Here is a 19586-nt window from a genome sequence, read left to right as displayed (position 1 = left end):
CCACCTCTTGCAAGTGCCCAGGACCTCCCAAAACATGTTGGTGTTCCCACATCACCCTGGCTTCATTTGTTCCTCTCTTGGGTTCCCCTCATCCTGATTTTGGGTTCCCCTCATCCTGATTTATTTACTTAGTATCATGATTATTAATTCTAATTTAGTTTTGTGCATTTTCTAAGCTACTTAAATCTTCTTTGGAATAAGATAGGATATCATTATGCTTGAACTTTAGGAGATGCCCTAAATTCTTCACTCAAAGCTTATTTTTCTTTTTTTTACCTACAATTGTAATAAATTCAGTCATCGGATTTCACAATGCATGGAAACTTTAGAAGAGAACAGCTGACAAAATGAGTGATTGTTTCTTCTTGATGTAGCACAGCATGTTAAGCCTACTTAATAGATGTTGGTGCATGCAACAGTAAATGAATAAATGAGTGAATTGGTAGGCGAGTGATACCTTACAGCTTAACAAGGAGAAGACAGAAACTATTTAAAAACAAATAAATGAAACAAAAGCATAGCAGTTGGGGTCCACTTGGTAAGGATGTGATCTATCTGCAAATTCTATGGATAGAAGACTTTGACGATTATAGAGTTATAGTTAATATTGATAAGTATGACTATTTCTTCAAGAAAAAAGTCAAGGTATGCTTGAATGTCTTTATGAAGACAAGAATGTGTCCTGTACATTTTCGAAAACTTTCTGTTTGAAAATAAAGTTTTAAAACATCAAACTTAAGGAAGGGATAATTTTCAGCTGCCTAGAAAGTTGCCTTCTTTGAAATGCTTCAGTCCTTGGCCATGTTTGGTACCTGAAGGGATGAGCTAATATTGTGAGTTCTCCTCTGGTAGGAATGACATCTCAGGGGAAACAAGGTAGGTGGAGAATGCAGATAGTTTAAAGGTAGGTGCTGATTCACAGGGTCATGATGTGTGGGGAGCGATCCCAACCAACCCCAGTACCATGCTGACATCCCTAAAAGCGTACTCATTACTGCTAGGAAAGGGGGAGTTAACAGCAAGCATCCAAACAATTCACTCCTTTGCTCCACCAAGCGATTGACAATGATTGACAATTAAGACCTCCGAACTGAACGACCTGCAGGGTGACCTGAGAGCAGTGAGGGACCCACGTGACCCAAACCTTAGTTTCTGCAATGCTACAAAAAAAGAGAAGACAGTTCCTGGTAGTATGCTCAGAACTTTTTAGACAAAGGATACTCCACGAATGGCAGATGTTATATAAGTGTTATTTCTATCTGAGACTTGACTCCCATTGTGATGTAAATCACAGCCCTAGACTAAGGCCACCACAGGTGCTAGATTTCCCCAGCAGCAGCTCTGGCCTTTTCATTTCCCACTTGAGCACAGGAAGCAGCACCAGATGGGGCTACAGTTTCAGGAGAAGCACCTGTTTATTATCCGGAGCCTGTTTCTCCTGGCCAGTTAAATAGAGGTGATCTCAACCAGCAGGTTGAACCCACACTTAATGCTTCTCAATTACAGTGAGCAAAGATTGACTTATTCTTTTTTTGTTTACAGAATTATGCAAAACTCATTCCTGGAGCTACAGTAGGGGTACTTCAGAAGGACTCTGGAAACATTCTCCAGCTGATCATCTCGGCTTATGAAGTATGATATTTTACTGTTGGGTTTTCTTTTTGCATTTCTTTGGTATTTAAAAACTAAGATATGTTTTAGGCGGTTAAATGCGCTCTCCTTTGCTGGTAGAGACAGTGCTTATCCAAAGAAAATCTCTCTGCATTAATGGATATAAAAAATTATATCCAAAATATAAATTTTGTTCACCTTATTTGCAGATATTCTTCCCGGAAGGTGGGGCAGAATGTAGAAAAATCATAAACCTGATCATAAAGGTTGTTTTTATAGTAATAACCAACAACGGCACTGTCACCTGCAAAATTTTAATTCTACTGAAAAGGCTTCATGAGTCATACAATTAAGCTTCCCTCTTCTCTGCCTGAAAAAAAATTAAGTTTAAATTGCCAATGAGTAACAGAGCTATGAGAACTAACCCCACAGGCTTAATGAGACTAAATCATAACTCAAGGGAAAAAACACCAAAGCACACCAGGAACCACTTTGTAGATTCTCTGCTTTTGAGAACCAAGGAAATTTTCCACTGGTTTTATGTCATATATGTACGTAAATACATTTTTTTTTCTTTTGCCTTGTCTTTGTAAATTAGTGCCTGAGGACAGAATTCTTCCCTTAAAATAAGATACATACCTACAGGGTTGCTATGTTTTCTATGTCACCATTTTATAACTCAATCAACAGTGGATGACCAGTTGCCAACTCTTTTTTATTTTGGTTCCTAAATATCATTATCATCCCCCCTTTTTGCCTTTACTTTCAAAGAAACACACACACACACACACACACACACACACGCACACAAAGATGAAGCTCTAAATTAGGACAGGAATGAAAAAAATAAACTTTTATAAAGCAGTAAAGTTCTAATATTTGCTCTAAACAGACTTACATAATAGCAAATGAATAAAATTCTAACTTTGATCCTTTAAAATGACAAATAAATGACCCATATGCGCTCTATGCCAATACTTAGCATATACTGAACCAGTGTTCCTTGACATTTCAGAATCATCTGGAAAGTTTTTTAAAGATAGGTGTGTCCAGATTCCTCTCACAGATGTCTTGGGAGAATTTTAAGGGAAGGAAGAGTTACGTATTTTGAGAAAACCCCCCCCAGTGTTTTTGACATCACCCCACCAATTTTGAAATTCACCTTAATAGGGTAAAGCAAGCTATTTTTTCTCGAATACATTTTCTCAAAGAAGAAAATACAGATGGTCCATTAAAGTTATAGGATGAGGGTTTTTTTTTAATTCATACCCTCAGAAACTTCAGTTTTCTTAGCGCACATAAAAATTTAATCACCATGCTAGTTCACGCTTGAAATTCTTCCAGACAGGAAAGCTTGTCAACAAAATACTATAAAAACCTTCCTCCCTCTCATGCAGTAAAGTTTTAATGTGTAGAATCAATGCCAAATCACATGGCAATTCTTCACTGAATTAGAACACACTCAATTTTCTTTAACTCAGGACTCTCAAAAGTGCTGGCCACTAATATTTTCAAAGGAGTTAAGCAAAGAAGAAAACAGTGAATTGTCAAAAATATTTCCCCTCCTGTCTGACCAGCCCTGTCTGTGCCCCTGCTTGCTCTGTCAGAGTTTATGTCTCACTTTACATCCCCAATCACTCACATAAGTTACAAAGTAGTTGAAATCAAGACATCAGACATTTGAAGTGAATCTTGTGTCTTTATTCTACTGTCTCAAAAATATGAAGTGTCTGTTATTCTTATATCAAACCATCTTGCTCTGGAGTTATGATTGAAACTCTGTGAGTCACTGTGAGGTATGCAACAGATCTTGGCACTGGTTCAAATTATTTTTCTGTTGTGTTATTTTTTAAATGTATCCTAAAAGGACCTTAAAATATGGGGATCCATAGACTAGATTTCTTTCCAACCTATAAAAAAGAGAGAGAAGGAAAGAGACTATATTGAGAGAAGACATAAAATGCTTCTGACTTGTAGTGGGGCAGAGGCAAACAATTTGTGTTTATGATTAGTAACTATAAACTTCAGCTCAGTATTTTACAGCGCTGTATTGACATTTAAAAAGCCTTAAATACCAGATGTGTGTTCACCTGGCCATAATTCACTACTTTCCTTCCTTCCCTAACCACATAATAAAAGCTGCTGAAATATCCATACTCTCAAGGGTAAGGTCCTCTGTTGGCATTTAAGTTCCAGAAGGGAAGTGACTTGTTTTGTTTTGTTTTGCCTGGTTCATAGTATATGCTCAATAAATGAATGAGTGAAAAGATGAAATATACAAACATTTATGTCCTTTCTTTGGGAAATTCACATTAAAATATTCCTGGTGAAATTTGCAATATGATATTCCAATTAGATCATTGCTGAGATTTCCTTCATTTTGGTTAGATTATGTCACTCACTACTCCTAATTGCTGTCATCTACAAACTTTCAGGTCATATCCTTCATTTCTCGTTTAGTTCACAGTGCCACTGTCTCCAGCACCACTCCTGTCTTATTTCTTGATGATTTCAGCCCATATGTATACATATATATGATCCTTCCCGTTCCCTGGACTCTCAGTTTCTTGAACTCTGCTTCTGAAATGATCTTGTTCCCTTCCCTCTTAATTACCTCCTCATACCTTCACGCTCTTGTCATACCTTAAACCTTATCATTGCCGATAGTCTCAATTACATGCAATCCATTCTCTGCTCACCATTTCCAATCTTTTCACCTCACTCTTGCTAGTTCCCCTAATATTTCTTCCAACCCATCAGGATCTCCAGTTAATTGACCCTGTCCTCTGTGTACAGTTCCTCATCCCCTTGATGTCCTCTCTCACCTGCCCCCTCAGCTTCAATTCAAACATTGTGGTCACTCCTTAGACACACTCTCAACTCCCCTGCACCTTATCACTCCTTTGAGGTGGTTGGTCAACAGTGGTCCTGGTAAAATCCAACTGTCCACTCTGCACAGCTGAATGGGAATGGGAAAAACATACAATCATGCTACCGGGTCTCACTTTAAATTCATGATCACGGACTTCAAGCTGGCCCTCAATGCTGCCCAGCGACCATGCTATATTTCTCTAGTAAACATCCAAATGGAGAGATCTAGGAGTCAGTTGATATGTTAGTTGGCAAATCAGCAAGTAACCTGGACTCTCCCAAACATACTTCGCCATAGTTTTCTCCTTCTCAACTCATGGCAATTCCGTCCTTCATGTTGCTAGGACCAAAAAGCTTAAAACGATCCTTGACTCCCCCTCTTTCTTTTACACTGTACATTTAATCCATCAGGAAATCTTGTTGACTCTACTCTCAAATTTATTTAGAGTTTGATCCAATTGCTGCGTCCACTGTCCTCACCCTAGTTGGACCCACCATCCTCATTCACCTGAATTATTGCAAAAGCCTCCTAAATGAGATTTCCCGTTTCCACCTTTGGTCTCCTACATTCTGTTTTCAACAAAACAGCCAGAATTTTCATTAAACATGTTAAGTCAACTCCTATGACTCTTCTGTTGGTAACCCTAATTGCTTTCTCATTTTACGTAGAGTAAAAGCCGAATTCTTTATAACAGCCTACGAGGACCCTACCAGGTCTGTTCCCCTCCACCCCATCACCTCTGACTTCACCTCCCGTTACTCTCCTCTCATTCTGCTCCAGTGCAGCAAACCTGCCCTCCTCGCTCTTCTGTTCCCAGAGCAAGCCAGACATGGTCCTGCCTTAGGGCCTTTGCATTGACTGCACCCGCTTCCTGAAACACTCTGTTCACGTATATCTGCGTGGCTAATTTCCTCTCACCTTCTTGAAATGTGACCCTCTTAATGAATCCCACTCTGGCCACTTTTTAAAAATTGTAGCCTATACCCCCTGCCCACACTTCTCTTAATCTTCATTATCCCACCTTAACTTTTTTCCATAGCATTTATCACCTTCCTGATACTACATAACTTTCTTATTTATTGTGTGGTTTCCTTTCTGTCTTCCCACACTGGAGTATAAACTCAGTCAAGGGGTAAGCTATTTTAGACGTTTTTGTTTCCCAAGCACCTAGAACAGTGTCTGGTACACAGTGGACACTCAATAAATATTTTCTGAATGAATAAACTGGTAATGTAACTAGTTGAGATAAAACAGATTTAAAGGGTATATTTTAATGCTAAATTGGCAGAAGTTGAAATCTTAAGACACGATGGGAATAATTTTTAGGACTGCGAAATGACACTTTAATCTCTGACAAAGACTACATTCTGAAAAGTCAGCCTGTGCCCATCTACAGAAGGAGTGACCATGTGGGGCAAATAACAAAGCAGGGAAGAGGAGTGACTTAGAATTTACAGTCAGCAACTTAGAATTAGGAGGAAGGCAGGGTCATCGTACCATGCAGTTGGCAAAATTATACTTCAGGAAAGTTTGAAGCAGAACATGCTTTTAAAATTCTATCAATGAAATGGGTATAGGGACTCAAATCCTTTTAGATGAAGTATAACTTAATTCATAGTATTTTACAATTTGTTTTTATTCTGTTTTAAAAAAATAATTTGGTTTTGAAATTAATTTGAAATTATTTGAAATTAATTTGGTTTTGAAGTCCCCCAAATCCAGACTTCTCTTCTATAAAAGAAAGAGGAATAAAGAAGGTCTGAATAATAACACTAGCTTCCCCGAAGATAACAGCTCTCCCTTCCCCTTCCTTGACATTCTTCCTCCTGGGAAACGTTGCCTTTACGTACCCCTCTGCCATAACCCACACGCCCTGTATCTAGTCTTCCCCTCTTCCACCCCCGTCATTGCATATCCCAGCCACTGCGTCCCTGCTCCTCACACCTCAGGCGTGGTGAATGCAGCAACATGCCAGCCTCCTTGACTTAAATCTTCCTGTCCCCTTCTCTAGCCTGTCCTGCACATGCCTTCCACACAACCTCCCTGCAGCTGCATTTTCAGTAAATCAGGCCCCTGCTTAAAAGCTTCATGGAATATCTCCCGCAAGTGTTAACTCATCTCTCCAAACCTCAGGGCTCTTTATGGTCTGGTGTCTCCCCGGACAGTAGGGGTGCAGGCTTGGGCTGAGCCTCTCTTTTCTCCATTCTGTACCACTCCTGGCACTGAGCTTTCTCTCTTTTGGTCCCCTCGCCTGAAATACCATTGTCATCCCCTCCACACATCTAAATCCAACACAGCCATTAAGGACCAGTCTTCTAATACTTCAGCCTTCACTGACCGCCCTCTTTCCTGAACTCTCCCAAACCCTTATGTATTACACAATTTTTTTTTCTAATTTAATGGTACATTGACTGACGTTGTATGTTAACTGCTTCACTTGGCTCCACCTTATTTTTTTCAGCAAGATGATCATCTTGAGGGCAGAAATCCTGTCTTATACCCATTCCCCCAGACCTGGCTCTATACTAAATGTACAATAGGGACTCTATAAATTCCAGCACTGATTTCAAGGCACAGTTTCTCTCACATTTTAACATCTCTAAAATTGGGATACATTTTATAATTAGTCATGTCTTACCAATGCTTTCAATAGAATGGAAGTCACAATGTAGTTTTCATGGTCTGCACATGTATAAACTTGGCAGTAACTGTATGTGTTATTATTGTCACTTCAATTCGTTAAGTACACTGTTGGTACTGTAAATGTTGAGTACAATTGCTCTTTTTAAATATCTTCCAAGTTTGCACTATGACTCGATACTGAAAAGTTATTGTTTGTGCAGAAATGTACCAAAACAGAATAAGAGGGAAGCAAATACTGATATCAGCGAAGCAAATATTCATTGTTGGAGGAATGATCTGTATTCCTTATAAAGTAACAACAAGCTGCTTTATGGGACCTAAAAATGATGATAGGATACAAGTAAAGCAAGCTATTGTTGTATTTTGTTACTGAGATACAAGCAAAAGATTTGCCTTTTATATGCCAAGCAATGCAATTCAGGACTGGAGAAATTTGTCAAACCCTCAAAATGGATAAAATAATTTTTAAAGCCATGATAGACGGACAGGTTTGATTCATATGTAGTGCCGAACGATCTCGAGGTATTTTGTCATAGTTTAATTGTCATAAAATAATGGTGTATCTTATAATTGATGGCATCTTAGATTCGATAAAATATGATGTGTGTGTGTGTGTGTGTGTGTGTGTGTGTATTGCTTGCTTTCTTGCTTGATTGGTGATATGGTGAATTTCTTTTAGACCCAATTTAATTTTATTTATTTGTTGTTTAATGAACATGATTCACAGATTCTTCTCTTCTGGCTCTATTTTTTGGTTGTGACTTCGTTCAACTCTATCTCTTATCTAAAGGAGCTCCGGTCTGAGGTGGAGCTGGAGGTGTTAGGAGACACAGAAGGACTCAACCTGTCATTCACAGCTGTCTGTAACACCGGGACCCCCTTTCCACACCAAAAGAAATGCTCTCACATGAAGGTGGGAGACACAGTAAGTAGATGGCCCATAGGTCATCTGAAAAAACATCTAGATGATCTGTCAGAAGTTACCTTAGTGCACTGAAGCTGGACTTTTCCTTTCAAGAATTTCAAAAGCGATTTTCAAAGATTTCCTAATAAATGCTTTCGCAAGGCTGATCCCCATGCAACTTTGTTTCTTCCCATGCATATTGGTGGCTAGAAGAAGATAATTAGTATTTTCTTTTTTTCCAGGCTTCGTTCAATGTGACTGTGAGTATACCAAACTGTGAGAGAAGAAGCAGGCACATTATTGTAAAGCCTGTGGGGCTGGGGGACGTCCTGGAGATCCTTGTCAGTCCAGAATGCAGCTGTGACTGTCAGAAGGAAGTGGAGGTGAACAGCTCCAGATGCAGCAATGGGAACGGCTCTTTCCAGTGTGGAGTGTGCGCCTGCCACCCTGGCCACATGGGTCCTCACTGCGAGTGTGGGGAGGACACGCTGAGCACCGACTCCTGCAAGGAGGCCCCGGAACTCCCCGCGTGCAGCGGAAGAGGCGATTGCTACTGCGGGCAGTGCATCTGCCACTTGTCCTCCTATGGAGACATTTACGGCCCTTACTGCCAGTGTGACAATTTCTCCTGCGTGAGACACAGGGGGCTGCTCTGTGGAGGTAGGCCATGTCCAAATCCAACTTACAGGGCGACGGTGCACGTATCAAGGAAGGGCTTTGCATCCTTTGCACCTTCCACAGCCACCTGGGCACAGTAGGTGCTCAATAAATGTTTGCTGATCAGTTGAGTGGGGTTGACCTTTAGACTAAGGTAACTGATCTTCCCTTATGTTTTTTTCTGGCTCTGACATTCCCTAGGGGTGAGATCTCTGCCAGCTGAACTTACATCTCTATTATTATTTCCCTGGGAGTAAGTAGGTAAAAGACGGATGCCTTCTCTTTGGTTATTACCCAGACGCCACAAAACTGCATGTAATCGAACTCCATTATCTTCCAGACTATTCTGGATCAGGCTCTTGGTATCTGACTCAACTCTTAAATGCTTATTAGGTATCTGACTCAACTCTTAAATGATTATTACTTTGGAAAGATAAAAAGCCAGGCTACTTAAGGAGCATACTGCAAAGGACGAGGGACACAAAAATTCTAAATTGACTTTCAGGGCCTTCATTCACTCCAAGCATATTTATTAAACACCTGTTATGTAACAGATACTAGGTTAGGCACAGGGTATAATAAAGATGAATAAGGACATATGCGAAGAAGGCTATGGAAAAATGGTAAAAATGAAAAATCCTTGGAATTTCTTGAGACTGAGAAAAATTTTAAGTAGCAGAAATATTTATGTTCTAATATCCTTTGTAGAGGTAAAAATCACTTTAGTTTAAAACTATATTACATATAACATGACTATTATAAAATCATTCTGAGAGATGCACATACATATTTAAGTACAATCTAGTCAGACAAGAATTACAAATGTGTTAATATACTTTTAAATGATACAGATTTGTGTTACAACTGCGATCGTAACCGACTGCTGAATTTAAGCTCATGTCTTTTTTTTTTTTTCACAGTGTGTGAGCAGATAGCTTTTCAAAACAGAAAGCCATTATCTTTACAGAAAACTAAGCAAGTTACGTTTTCAAACCACAGTGTCAGGAACATATAAAAGAGACTGATTTTCAGGGGAAAAGGCCTTTGAAAACCATCTGATACCCTTAGAAGTGCACCTCCGTTTCATTTCTTGGCTCTTGCTGCTGCTGCCAATAGACTCCTCTGAGGCTGTCTTCTTTCTTCCCCACCAAAGAGTGAAAAGTTTAGGGTCCGTCCAGATTGAGACACATTTCTCTCCCTTTTCATTCAAAGGTGTTTTTCCTTATCTAATGGGTGTGTTTCCAAACCCACATTGGTCTTCTTTTCACACGATGCAGACAGAACACAGCCTGAAGCCAGAGGCCTTCACCAAGTCTCGAAAAGAATCTATTCAGCGGAACCCCAGATTGCATTTCTAATAGAAATCTTTAATAAAATATGTGCTTAAGACATTTGAAATTGCCTTTCAAAAAAAAAAATCCGAAGAGTAATCAAATACAGTATAACAGCAATTATGACCCCACCTGTATTTCACCCTTTAGATCTGAAGTCAGAGGTCCAAGGCTGTGTAAATCGATGGGTTGTGTTCAACAACACAGTTCTTCCTATTTCTTAATGGTCTTTCAGTTTATTTTGTGTCACGCGTGTGGATGGACATAAATTCAGAGTCAACTTGATCTGTGCATTTGTAGTTCAGATGGTCTGACAATAGTGCCTCTCTTTGCATCAGATACAGTGATCACTGAAGAAATTCTATTTAGAAAATACAATTTATTTTCATTTGGACTCAGAAAACTTCACCAATGCCCATTTCCTTCATACATTGGGGTACTTTCCCATCCTCAACCATGACTGTTTCTCAAAAGCTTTTTTGTGTTCGGTAACATCTCAAAGGATGTTCCTCTATTATTAGTAACTTTCTCTTTTAAAAGGTATAATAAAAGTACAATCATTCAAAGTCAACGAAAGCAATGGAGCACCTACTATGCACCTGGCATTGTGCTTAGTGTAGGGATAAAACTGATCCTGGCCTTGTGAACACACACGCTATTGTTGCTGTTGTTTGCCACAGAGGCCTGACTATGCTACAGCCTTATTTCTCGTGTAAATCTCACTTATTTTACAACTAACATACTCTGCAATGTGCTGCTTCTCTGAACGGCCATTATCACAATGTTCTTTTCATGCACCTTCTTCCATCCATCTGTAAGCACTCAAAGATAGAGCGCTCCATTGATTTTTCCCTTGCCCAAATTCCATTAGTCTTTTAAATTTTGATTCTAAGAGACTGGAAACTCTAACAGGCAAACAGCATTACAGAAAAAACTTCCTGCCATTGTGTACTTCGTTATCAGTCAATGGCATTCCAGAAAGATCTCTCCCTCTCAAAAGAGCCTGATAATTTTTTCTTGATCTTTGGTTATCATCTTGCCTCTACATGAAGCCATTATGAAGTTTTGTTGTTGTTGTTATTGTTGTATGAACAGGTACCTTAGATAATTGGTTGTTTGTGGATATCAATTAACAACTTTTGTGACTGGGTTAATGGTTCTGGAAGGCCCACAGAAAGGGAGGGTTTCTAAGTTCTGAAAGGAGCTCTTGGAAGGGTTTTCTAAAATTTCTGCCAAGTAATTCTTACATGCAGTGATACACTTGGGCATTCTCAAAGCCTTTGGAAATGCACATTTCATTTGACAATATTTATATACCGTATACATTTTTCAGAATAAACTTCAATATGGAAATCACCCCCTATCATGAAAGTAAGTTCCCCCTTTTGCTGAGGAAGAAACAAAAAGCAATTGTACTTTAGAGGATAGCTTACATATAAAAATTAAATGAATGGTTTTGGCCTAAATAACCTAACTATTCTTAGCTTTGAATTAATTAGTTCAATTATGAATTAAATAGGTTATGAAATGCAGTCTTAATGTCATGGATCCAGATAAATTTCAACTCATCTTTCATTAGAGAAGTGTAAGTCTTTATAGTATATATATGTACAAATTACTATATTACTCTCTCTATATAGATATAGAGATACAGATATAGATACAGATGTAGATATATAAATAAAGATATAGATATAGATACAGGTACACATACACCAGGAGAAGTCAGAATCCAGCTTCAAAATCTTTGTGGTTTATCCTTTGTTCTGTGATTTCCTACTCCATGTCTCTTAAGGCCAGGTCATGAAGATAGAAAAGTAATGATCTTCTAGACCAAAGTTTACAAGAGAAAACCCAGAATCCTTCTTTCTACAATGAACATGGCAGCGTCTCCTACAAATGGAAACCTGCCTCACTTGTGATTTCTTTTACATCTGTTTGGTTTTCAGTATAATTACAGGAGTTTTAATATTGATGGATAATTTTGCTATCAGATTCTTCTTACTGGATAGTGTTTAGGAGTAATGATAATAACTTATATATTGCTAATTTACGGGCCAAGCATTGTTCTAAACATTGTTATATATTATCTCAAGTAATCATCATAACAATCCGATGAAGTAGTGCTATTAATAACCCCTCCTTACCAATGAGGAAACTGAGGCATAGAAAGGTTGAGTAATTTTCCGAACTTGGCTCAGCCTGTACCAGAGCCAGGACCCAAACATGTGTTGTCTGGCTCTACACCTGTGCACTCACCCACTACGTACTCAACCACCGCCACCATGCCCACATGCCTTTGGAATGTTGCCAGAGAGCAAAACCTGGGAGGCGATGGCTGGTGCACATTTCCCTTTCTGAAGAAAAGTGTCAGTTATGAAATTTGTAAGTAAATGTTGTTTGTTTAGAACAGCAAAAGCCAATTTAGGATCTTGGGCATGGCAGGCACCCAAAAAATATTATGAAAGGACACACAAGCCCATTACCTGAAACACTTTATTTAACATTTTATAGTAGTTCAGACACTACTCTGTGGCCAGTTCTTCAGGAGCCCCTCTTGTCTCTCAGCCTCTTCTGTGAGGATCCCTTTCTCTGATTACATTTTAAATGCTGATGCTCTCCAGGGGTTTCCTCATTCTATCTGCTTGCCCTAGATGATCTCATCCACATCAGCTTCAACTGCCATCTATCCCTGGTGGATTCCAAGCCCCAAATTTCAGGGCTATATACACATATTCATCCACCCATGGGTCCCTCAAACTCAACAGAACCAAAAATGAACTCATCGTCTTCCCCATCCTCCTCTGCCTCAGAACAATCTATTCATTTAACAATTAAGCATTCTCTGTGCCAGGCACTGAGGAGAAGGCACCGCATGAGTTACTTCCATTCCAGGACAGTAAACAACCACCCCAACCAGCTAGCAGCCCAGGGGGGTGACCTGCGGAGGATTCCATCCTCTCTCTTCCCCACCCTCACCTCCGCCCTGGGCATCCCATGCCATGAATTTCATTCCCTTTCCTCTCCATTCCCATGGACACTGTTCAGGGCCTCATATCTTCTTGCCTCTATTGCTGGGAGAACCTCCTTACTTGTTTTTCTGTGTCTAGTTTGACCCTCTCTACTGATGCCAGGACATTTCTAGACACATATCTATCTCTCCAGGTCTCTCCCTTACTTAAAATTGCATAACTTTCAGGATAAAACCTCTTACTTTAGTCCATAAAGCTTTTCATGATGTGATTTCTGATTTTTGTTGACCTTTTCCTCCTATCCTCACGGACACCCCATACGCACCTTTGGCTTTATTCATGTGACTTTACTATGGGTATTAAGCAGGTCACATGGTTACACACTTCTGTCATTTACCTATGCTTTTTTCTCTGCTTATAATGCACGTAACCCTCTTCTTCTATCTTCTATCCTTATCTTCCAAATTCAGCTCAAGCATCACTTCCTCTGGAAACATCCCCAAATCTCTTGTCTAATTTGGAAACTTCCTCTGTGTGTATGGCACTTATCACGTTGTACTTATTAGCAGTAGTATCTATTTGCCTGTCTCCTAGACTAAGCTATAAGCTCAGCCACCTTGTCTTATTTAATTTTGTATCCTCAAGCCTAGAACAATCTTTGGCACATGATATATGCTCAATTAAAATTTGTTAAATAAATGAATTTGTTGGGCACTCACTGTATGCCTGTAGGACATCTAGTTGGTGAATACAAAGCTAGGAGATTTACACATTATCTCATCTGACCACAACCATTGGAAGCAGCTTTTATTCCCTGTACTTTATTGATAAGGCTTTCATGATTACTCAGCTTGAGTGATGTAGAGGTGGGGTTACTAAAGTCTATCTTGTATCTCTATCCTACGGCACCTAACTGAAAGCGAAAACTTTAAAAAACTACACACACACACACACACACACACACACACACACACACACACACAGTTGGCCCTTGAACAACACGGGTTTGAAGTGCATGGGTCCACTTATATGCAGATTTTTTTTCAATAAATATATTGGAAAAATTTTTGGAGATTTGCAACAATTTGAAAATACTCACAGATGAACTGCATAGCCAGAAATATCAAAAAAATATTTAGGTATGTCATGAATGCATACAGTATATATAGATAGTAGTCTATTCTTACATAGGCATAAGGTGAGTGATATTTAAGATAAAGTTAATAATCTGTTAGTTTTCTTACTGTTTCATAACTTTGCTTTCAAAGCATTATATTACTGTACAGTATGCCTTTCTCATAATTGGAGAAACTGCATATCAGCCTACCATTACAGGTAAGTGGTTTTTTAGAAAATGTAATCACGCTTCTATATGAATATGTCTATAATACTGTATGCCATAAACATTTTTAACAATTCATTCATTGGTGTATAGCCTAGGCTACTGGGAAGCAATTATATCAATTATACTAGGCTACCATAAAGCAATCATATTGCTGCTTCTTCGTTATCAAGGCACGAATAGCTATATCTGTAAATAGATATGAATTTCTTTTTCACATTATCTTTTCATTTTTGATGTCTAATGTTAGTAATTTGTATAATATCTACAGTGTTGTAAGACAATATTGATGTAGGTACTGCCAGACGATTCGTCTTGTAAATTTACGGCATTGATAAATACAGTACAGTACTGTAAATGTATTTTCTCTTCCTTATGATTTTCTTAACAACATTTTCTTTTCTCTAGCTCACTTTATTGTAAGTATACAGTATATGATACATATAACATACAAAATATGTGTTAATCAACTGTTTACGTTATCAGTAAGGCTTCCAGTCAACAGGAGGCTGTTAGTAGTTAAGAGTTGAGGGAGTCCAAAGTTATCCTCAGATTCTGGCCTGGGGGGAGGGGTGAGAGTTGGGCGGGGGGGGGGGGGGGGGCGGTGGTCAGTGCCCCAACCCATGCGTTGTTCAAGCGCCAGCTGTATATACACACACATACTTGCACACACACACACCAAGTAGCTATTATAGGTTTCTGGATTCTCTTATTTCATCTGGTTATAAATTCTGTTTGATATAACATCAGGCAATCAAGTTGGTTCAGTTAAGAGACCAGATCAATGAATATACACAGCTCGCAAAATACGTTCCATAAAATCTATCTACGCTCACTCCCCACCCCCGCACCCACACACACGCACTCACTTTTTTTCTCGTTTTTTTCTTCAGTCTTTTTGATGGTGTTCAAAGAGAAAAGATGGCCCCCAAGATCCGGAAGTGGCTTTAGCCCTAAGAAACCCAGGGCTTTGTTTTGCAGATAACGGCGACTGTGACTGCGGCGAGTGCGTGTGCAGGAGCGGCTGGACGGGCGAGTACTGTAACTGCACCACCAGCACGGAGCCCTGCATCTCCGAAGACGGGGCGCTCTGCAGCGGGCGAGGGGGCTGTGTGTGCGGCAAGTGCGTTTGCACGAACCCCGGAGCCTCGGGACCCACCTGCGAACGTTGTCCCACCTGTGGCGATCCCTGTAACTCTAAATGGTAATGTCTCTACGCTCACCAGTCCTTCCTGCCCATAGGGTTCATGGTGATCAAAGTTATAATGACATTTTATACACTCAGACCTCAGATTGCTCTTGCTGGCTTTGGTCTCCAAGCCTCCATCAAAACACACAAGCCCGCAGGGCCCCTGCGATCGTCAGCCTGGAACGTCAGCCTCTCCCTTGCCTCTCAGCGCTGATGATCCAGGACCACAAAGTCACATTTCTGCAAGAGAGCCTAGTGGGGAAGCTGAGCTGATGTCCCACGCTGATAACATCGATAGTCTCTCCCTTACAGTACCAACCACACATCAGGAATGCCCTGGGGGTAGACGGAGGACACTCACATTCAGTACTTTTTTAAGGGAAACAGACAAGCTTCTTTCTTATCTAGACGTTTATAGCCTGACCTTACTGATTCATTCCTATCTAGAAACTCATAAAGGCAAAGAGGCAGAAAGATGATCTTGGCTTTCCATTCCTTCCCTCTTCTTTACCACTCATGCTCTTTGGCACCTTTCTTTGGTTGTCATTCTACACAGCTATTGTGACTGACACTTTCTTTTATACAATGTGAACAACAACAGCAACAAAACAACCACATTGTTTTTATTTTCCAGAAAAAACAAAAAAGTTTCTTTGCTTGGCAGCTAACTTCTTAATGGAAGCGGGGCAACATTTGCAGGTTAAGTGAAGCAAATCTCCAGATTGGCTGTGTTAGGACATTGCAGGTATAATGTATTATACAGCAAACGTGCTTAAGCAGTTCATACTTTCATTAACTCTGGTACCTAAAATGGGGACATGTGCATTTCCAATGTAAACAAAGTAAGAAAATCAATATTATCAATATTCACTCAGTGGTTGCTCACTATTCAGGTGTCAAAACTTCTCTGTCACTGTGCCTGGACATATGCCAAGAGAAGCACGGGCACAAGGTTAGACTTACTTGAATAGAATTTAATATAAAATGTCATTTCAAGGTATTTCTTCTATTATTTTTCTATTTTATCTTCTCTGTAAACATGATTCAATCTTCTTTGAAAAATGTTTTTATTTAGCTATAGCTGATTTACAATGTTGTGTTAGTTTTAGGTGTTCAGCTTCAGATTCTTTTCCATTATACGTTATTACAAGATATTGAATATAGTTCCATGTGCTATACAGTAAATCCTTGTTGTTTATCTATTTTGTATATAATAGTGTGTATATGTTAATTCCAACTTCCTAACGTATCCCTCCCCTTCCCCTTTCCCCTTTGGTAACCAGAAGTTTGTTTTCTTTGTCAAACATGATTCAATCTTAAATCTGGTTTATAAGACATGAAATTAATAGTCCAAGTAGTTTGAATTTGAGAAATCGGGTAGAGTGATCCCCTTGGTGTTTGTTAGTTTTGAGATGAAACCATTCTATTTATTCTTTTATGCACTTATTTATCAAATAGGTATTAAGTACTTACTATAGGCCAGGAATCATGTTAGGTCATAGACATACAGTGATACTGAAACAGTTATACTTCCTGCTGTCAGAGCTGCTGAGCATCTACTGGGACAGACAGAACATTTTATAAAGTAATTATAATGATATCTGGGCTAACAGTTACAATAAGGGATAAAGAGGGTGTGGTGGAACTATATGGCAGGAGATAAAGCTACCAGACTAGCTCGGGCAGCCATCAGTGGGATGCACAAAGGGGTAAAGCTTTTAAGGGCTTCCGCAATCTCCAGCAGCCCCACTGCAAAACCACTCCAAGTAAATATATAACCCAGATAAGTGCAGTGTGTTTGCTGTGCAAAGGCAACTTCCAGGTAAGATTGCTATCCCTACTCCACATAGATTGCTGCTCCTAAACCCTTCCAGCAGAGGAATTCAGAGGCTTCCACTACAAGGGAACTAACTGATAAGGATTAGGGAAGGCTTGCCTAAGGAAGTGCTGTTTCAGCTGAGATTTGCTGAGGCATGGTGGGCGTGGGGAATGTTTCCAGCACTTAGAGGAGCATACCTTTCCTGGGCCAGCATAACGCGTGCCCACAGAAGAAAACTTTTGCAGCTTTGGGTGACTCCAAACACTATCCAGCTGTAACATGATTTTCAGCACAAGATTAATTCAGGGTCTAAGCTTTACTTTCTTGTATAGACATCATTAGAGTAGCTTAATTCCTGGGCTATGTTCTTGGAAATATACTTTTCTATAAGTAGCAATCCTTTATTTAAAAGCCTGCATTAATGAGGATCCAGGCTGTAATCCTCAGCTTTTGAAAATACCCTTATCAAGGCTTGGACACATTCAAAAGAATTACAGAAAAGTGAATCTTTAAAATGTCATTCAGGACATATGAGAATTCTTGGAATTCTTGTTAGACACAGACCATTTCTATTAAGAAAGTCACACTTTGTCTAGTCTCTAATCATATTTTAGTACCATAAACCCTTCCCAGGAAAATGTTTAATGAAAATATAGCTAAATCAAATACCAAAATAATTGGATTTTTTGTTGTTGTTGGGGAAAAAAAATTTTAATCTAACCAATCAGAAGCAATCAGTACAGATGAATGAGGATAGTAGCTATTATCAAGACTGGCTCAGGGAACACTGATTACTGAATGGAATTCAGAATAAAGCAGTTTCCTCTTGGACATCACCCAACCATCTTTCTGAAAGTAACGAAACACAATATCCTCTCTGAGACACTCCTATAGCCAGAACCATAGTAACAGCATTAAAGCAATATCCCAGCTGCGTATCTATTTTCCACCAACACAAACTGATCAACTCTGTTGAATAATGTTCACAGGAGCTGCATTGAATGCTACCTGTCTGCAGATGGCCAGGCCCGAGAAGACTGTGTTGACAAATGCAAATTAGCTGGTGCGACCATCAATGAAGAAGAAGGTTCTACTTGTTTGAAATTGCTTTCCTTTCCTTTGCACAGTTTTGGAGAGGCAGAAACTCGGTGGAGGGCTTTTCAGTAGCTCAACTTCATTTGTACTAGGGTGTTAATTCACTCTCATTCATTTTTAAGAGTAAATGCATTCCAGAAGGCTAAAGACTTGATGGTTTGGGAGACAAGCAATTTTAAGTCCCGGCAATGCTATTTGCTCTGTTGCAAATTCATCTCTGCTTAACACATGCAATTGGAGAGAATTCCAGAATGCTATATTTTTTTGAATTAGAAGAGTGGAAAATTGAAGAAATAGCTAAATGTTAACCTCCTAACCTGAAATCATCCTCTATCGTCCGATTACCTTATTTCACGATAGGACAAAGTAAGGTATAATATGGGTTTTCTGACAGCAACTCTCAGACACCAGGCAGTTTCTGGTTAGTGGCCATTTTTCCTGCCCTCCCCTCCATATGCTCTTACTCCCAGCTTTCCAAACATGGGTGTTACATGGTCATCCTTAATTCCCTGTTGCCTTGGTCCCAAACTACAAGAAGGACCTGTTACCTTTAACTGCTAAGCAAACTCTGCTCTTGCTTCCACCTGCCGTTTTTGAAGTTACTTACTTAAAATCAGATTCTTTCTAATGGCAAAATGTTATCTCAAATCTGTAAATTGGTTGTATTTTATCTGGGAAGGCATTTAAGAAATAACTTGTGAACTTTAAAACAAAGCCGATGACTGACTTCTCCCAAAGGGACCATCTGGGGGGATTTGTTTTTCCATCATCACGAACTCCCTGCCTTATCCTGCCGCTCAGGTAGGGACGTTGTTCTGCACGCCTCGGAGGCACTGCCACGGTGCATCTCAGGAGGAGTGGAATAACCAAGACGATAATTTATGACCCTCTAGGATATGTATCTTGAATAGACGAAGCTAGAATACAGAAATTAATCCATTTCCAAACTGAAATAAGTTAGTGATAGTTATATTGTTTTGAAAATTACCAACATTGTTTCAAAATTGAGGTTTCTGACCGTGCACAGTTAAATAGCCCTGTATGGACGGGCGTGATTAGCGCTCATGAAACCCCTCACCTGTGCTTTTCTGGTGCCTCAGATAAATATGCCAAATAGCCATAAATTGGACAAGACGGTATGTACCTTACAC

The 19586-nt window shown here is 39.5% G+C and overlaps 1 protein-coding gene across 3 annotated transcripts in view; it reads left to right on the top strand.

Moving 5' to 3' along the window:
- The window catches only part of ITGB6 (integrin subunit beta 6), a 124221-nt gene that overhangs the window by 87425 nt on the left and 17210 nt on the right, over positions 1-19586 (top strand). For all 3 annotated transcript variants that reach the window (XM_007183160.2, XM_007183159.2, XM_007183161.3), the window contains 5 exons: positions 1543-1632; positions 7917-8051; positions 8273-8690; positions 15314-15536; positions 18330-18427. In XM_007183160.2, coding sequence (XP_007183222.2) covers positions 1543-1632; positions 7917-8051; positions 8273-8690; positions 15314-15536; positions 18330-18427 — 964 coding nt within the window. The remainder of the gene's footprint in view (positions 1-1542; positions 1633-7916; positions 8052-8272; positions 8691-15313; positions 15537-18329; positions 18428-19586) is intronic.

Source organism: Balaenoptera acutorostrata, chromosome 8 (assembly GCF_949987535.1).
Source record: "Balaenoptera acutorostrata chromosome 8, mBalAcu1.1, whole genome shotgun sequence".
In the NCBI taxonomy this organism is placed as follows: domain Eukaryota; kingdom Metazoa; phylum Chordata; class Mammalia; order Artiodactyla; family Balaenopteridae; genus Balaenoptera; species Balaenoptera acutorostrata.
The sequence above is the reverse complement of the archived record's forward strand: the minus strand, read 5'-3'. Positions and strand labels throughout refer to the sequence as shown.